This window comes from Dipodomys ordii, unplaced genomic scaffold, assembly GCF_000151885.1.
Source record: "Dipodomys ordii isolate 6190 unplaced genomic scaffold, Dord_2.0 Scaffold11, whole genome shotgun sequence".
NCBI lineage: Eukaryota > Metazoa > Chordata > Mammalia > Rodentia > Heteromyidae > Dipodomys > Dipodomys ordii.
The window spans coordinates 2,315,857-2,320,524 of NW_012267227.1; the positions used below are offsets into that span (position 1 = coordinate 2,315,857).

The 4,668-nt window shown below is 46.1% G+C and overlaps 1 protein-coding gene across 2 annotated transcripts in view; it reads left to right on the forward strand.

The window, feature by feature from the left end:
* The window catches only part of Parp16 (poly (ADP-ribose) polymerase family, member 16), a 20,143-nt gene extending 15,932 nt beyond the window's left edge, over positions 1–4,211 (forward strand). Inside the window, exons 5-6 of one of the 2 annotated variants that reach the window (XM_013010051.1) lie at positions 341–482; positions 3,561–4,211. In XM_013010051.1, the coding sequence (XP_012865505.1) occupies positions 341–482; positions 3,561–3,699 (281 nt within the window). In that variant the 3' untranslated portion in view covers positions 3,700–4,211. The remainder of the gene's footprint in view (positions 1–340; positions 483–3,560) is intronic. The other variant, XM_013010052.1, reaches the window with a different exon arrangement.
* The last annotated feature ends 457 nt before the right edge of the window (positions 4,212–4,668 follow it).

Below are 4,668 nucleotides of genomic sequence, written 5' to 3' on the forward strand. Positions count from 1 at the left end.
TACCACTGAGCCACCTTCCCAGCCCCTACTTAACACTTCGTGTAGCTGGAATTATAGGCATGTACTACCATGTCCAGCCCTAGCCTGTTTTATTGTTGTAGCTGTCAGTTTGCTTCTTCCCTCTGCTTTCCCCACACATTTGGGTTTTGTTCTTTCTTGTATGCCTTCCTGTCTGTCTGCCTTCCAGCCTTCCAGCTAGATTCTCCTGTTTGGATGCTGTTTAACACACACACGCATGCCCATTGCTCAGCGTGTCAGGGCTGCTGTACCTCAGGATGAGGACGCTTGGTTCATTTCTGTCCTCATGTGCTTCTTCTGTTGTTGTATTTCCCTCCTTTAGATTCCAAGGAAATAGATCGTGGAAGAGCAAGAGTGAGGCATAGCGAAGGGGGAGACGTCCCCCCTAAGTACTTCGTGGTCACTAATAACCAGCTGCTGCGTGTGAAGTACCTGCTGGTGTACTCGCAGAAGCAGCCCAAGAGGTAAGGAGGAGGCGTGGTTCCTGCCTGGAGGCCAGGAGAGGATGGAGGGGCTGAATTCAGACTCTGATTTCGTCATCATCTGCCCCACTTAGCCCCCGGCCTCAGGCCTCCGCTGTGTCTAAAGCATGGCATGCTCACTGCTGGACAAAGGGAGTCAGGGGGATGCAGGCTGGACTCCTAGGCGACATCAGAATAGATATCTAGAGGAGATTTGGGGACAAGTATTGCGAGATTTATCCACACACAAGGCCTAGGAGGGACTGTATGAAGTCCCGTTGGTGACATCTGACCCCTGGACCCATGATGTCCGTGGTAACCCATTGGTGAGGGTATGCTAAACAGCAGAGTGGTTTCCCGATCCTGGCTGACACTGTGTGTAGGCAGGCTTTGCAGCCACTGCCCGGTCCTCCCTGTATAGGCCTGAGGAGCTGCTCCGCTTCTTTTCCTCCTCTTCTGCCTCCTCTTCCTCTTCTTCCTTCTTCTTCCTTCCTTCTTCTGTGCTGATACTGGGGCTTGAACTCAGGGCCTGGACACTCTCACTTGGCTGTTTTGCTTAAGGCTGGCACTCTACCATTGAGCCACACTTCCACTTCTGATTTTTTTGCTGGTTAATTGGAGCTAAGACTCACACAAACCTTTTTTTTTTTTTTTTTTTTTTTAATTTTATTTGACCTGGCGTAGATTTGAACTGTGATCCTCAGATCTCAGTCTCCTGAGTAGCTAGGATTATAGGTGTGAATCACCAGCACCTGGCCCAGGACTTTTCTTTTCTTTTTGGTCAGTCATGGGGCTTGAACTCAGAATCTTGGTGCTGTCCCTGAGCTTTTGAACAGGCTGGCTTTGAACCATGATCCTCACATCTCAGCTAGGAGGCATGAACAACTGGTACCCTGCAGGACTTTCAACTTTTCACTCTTGAAATGAGGGTGTTGAGGCTGGGGGGGGGGCGGGGGGGTTGTAGCTTGGTGGTAGAATGCCTGCCTTGCTTATGTGGGACTCTGGGGTTTAATCCAGTGCTATAAAAGATAAAAACAAGCAAATAAAGTGAGAATGTTGGACCAAATAGTAGGCAAGGTTTTCCAGCCCTGAAGAACTGTGGTGATTGCCTGGTCCTAGCTAAGTAGTGAGGCAGTGGGAAGACCTACAGGGAACTCAAGATGGAGGTTAACACTGAGATCTTTTTCTTCTCCTTCTCCTCTTTCTTGTTGGTATTGAGGTTTGAACTTAGTGCCTCAAGTCTCAGCTTGCTTGCTCCCAGCTGGCATTTTACCACTTGAGCCTCACCTCCAGCCCAGCTTTTTGTTAGTTATTTTGTGAGAGTGGAGTCTCACAGACGTTTCTGTCTGGCCTGGCCTCAAAACTTCATCCTCCAGATCTCAGCCTCCTGAGTAACTGGGATGACAGGTATGAGGTACCAGCACCTGGCTTTCCCTTTGTGATCTTGTCAGAATGTTGGGGTCCAGCTGCAGGTCAGCAGCAGGCAAGCAGGATGATAGGAAAAGGGGTTACTTTTAGTAATCTTGTTCTTACTCAACCAGTGGTTTCCATGTTTCTGAATTTCAGAAACCACTAAAATCCACTCCCCACTCCCAAATTTGGGACTCTCTACAGGATTCCTGAGTTCCTGAGTCTAGGAGACATCCATTGGTTTAAAAATCAGGTGACGTGGAGCTGGGAAGTTGGCTCAGTGGTAGAGTGCTTGCCTTGCATGCATGAGGCCCTGGGTTCAATTCCTTGGCACCAGAAAAAGCCAGATGTGGCGCTGTGGCTCAAGTGCTAAAGTGCTAGCTTGAGCTGAAGAGCTGAGGGACAGCGCCCAGGCCCAGAGTTTAGGCCCCATGACTGGCCAGAAAACAAAACAAAATCAGGTGACTTTTTTGATGTAAAAATTCCATTTACTTCACACTTCTTTGTGGAGTTTTTTTTTGTTTTTTTGTTTTTTTTTTAAAATTTAATTTAATTTTATTTGTGAACATACTGTACAGAGGGGTTACAATTACATGGGCGGATAATGCATACATTTCTTACCAAGCATTGCAGCCTCCTCCTTTGTTTACCCTTCACTTCCCTTCCCAGCCTCCCCCCTCCCCCCCATGGAGTTTTTTTTTTTTCTTTTTGGTGCTGGTCTTGGGGCTTAAACTCAGGGCCTGGATGCAATCCTTGAACATTTTGGTCAAGACTAGTGCTCTATCACTTGAGCCACAGCTCCACTTTCTTTTTTCCTTTTTTTTTGGTCAGTTGTGGGTCGTGAACTCTGGACCTAGGCACTGATCCTCAGCTTTTCAGCTCAAGGCTAGCACTCTACTACTTGAGCCACAGCACGATTCCCAGTTTTCTGGTGGTTAATTGGAGATACGAGTCTCACAAGCTTTCTTGCCTGGGCTGGCTTTGACCTGAGATCCTCAGCTCTCAGCCTCCTGAGTAGCTAGGATTACAGGTGTGAGCCATGGAAGCCCAGCTCACTTCTTTCTTTTTAAAAGTTCATTAGAGATAAGAGTATCGTGGACTTGCCTGCCGCACCTGGCTTCGAATGTGATCATTAGATCTCAACCTCTTGAGGAGCCAGGCTACAGGCATGAGCTGGAAGTGTGTCTTTTGTGCAGACTTGGATGTCTTAGAACATCTCCCAATGGGCCAAAGAGGATTTCCCCAGCTCACATTTTCATGCACCAAGTGAAAAGATCTTTTTACTCAGTAACCTGTTGCCATTTGGGCTGACTCCCCTGAGTGCCGTCATTCTTTTAGATACCAAAGTCTTGCTTAAGAATAGATGGGTTATGAAAGGTAAAAGAAAAAAAAAAAAAAGGAACTTAGAAAAGGGGAACTCAGGGTGAGCTCATTGCCTAGCTGTCCTTGTACATTTAGAAAATGTTCTGTTGAAAGAGTCTTTGATGCCAGAGCAAACAATCCCAGATTTCTCTAGTAAGGCAGCACGAAACTTCTTACAGCTCACGCAGAGGATGAAATTCATCATTTCATCTTCTTTGAGCCAGTACTTGCTGGATACACTTTTTTTTTTTTTTTGGTTTTTTTAAATGTTTTTCTCCTATTGCAACATCACTCATTTTCTCCTTTAAGCAGAGCATCGAGCCAATTCTCCTGGTTTTCCAGCCATTGGTTTATGGTCATGATGTCCCTATATCTGCTGCTGCTGCTTTTAGTAAGCATCATCAACTCCAATACCTTCCAGCACTTTTGGAATCGTGCAAAGAGATGATCATTTGGGCACTTGGTATGGGCACCCACCTCGGCCACACGCCTTAAAATCCTCATTCTTCTACCTCTGGTGCCTCACTCAGCCAAGCCTGAGGACCAATTGTGGGACCACAGGACCATTTTCCAGATGCAATCAACGGACTGTTTGCCTTTGAAGATGTTCCCAGACATACTTTAGTCAAGTTGTGTGTGTAGGGGAATGTCTGGCTTCTCACTGGAAGGTTCCAGAGGAGCTCTTCTAACCACTGCTTCCTAAACAGTCCTCTGAAATGGACTTTTTTTTTTTTTTCTAGCCAGGGCCAAAGGAAAAAGTCGTGTCACATTTAGGAAGCAAGTGTTCAAGCCATCAGTGGTATGTTGACAATCATTCTTGGCAGAGGTTGGGTGTTTTCTAATGCCTTCTGGAAGGCTGCAGCAGGGAACTATCAATCACGACGCAGGCGGTTGCCTTGTTTTGACTCAAGACACCCAAGAGAGACAGTCATGTTTCTCATAAAAAAAAAAAAAAAAAAACCAGTGCAGTTGTTTTGGGATTCCGTCAGTTTTTGTGTGTGAGTGCAAAACATTTTAACAATTTTCTCAAATCAACAAACTAGCAGGCACTAGAAAAGGAATCAGACTTCTTTTTTTTTTTTAAACAATGAGCAACTCAAATTGTCTCTTTCTTACAAATTACCAACTGCTGATTGAGTACAGCTGAGAAGGGACCAAATGATTCTATTCTGATCTGGGAAGCAAAAAAAAAAAAATAGCTCTTTGACTAATTAGTTTTTGTGAGCTCAGTAGAGCGGGGAAATTGCAAATCCAAGAGCACACCATTTGGCCAGGATCCAGTCTCTTAGCTGTGTTTTATTTGTTTTTTTTTTTTGGGGGGGGGTCCAGTTGTGGGGCCTGAACTCTGGGCCTGGGCGCTGTCCCTCAGCTCTTCAGCTCAAGGCTAGCACTCTACCACTTGAGCCACAGCGCCACT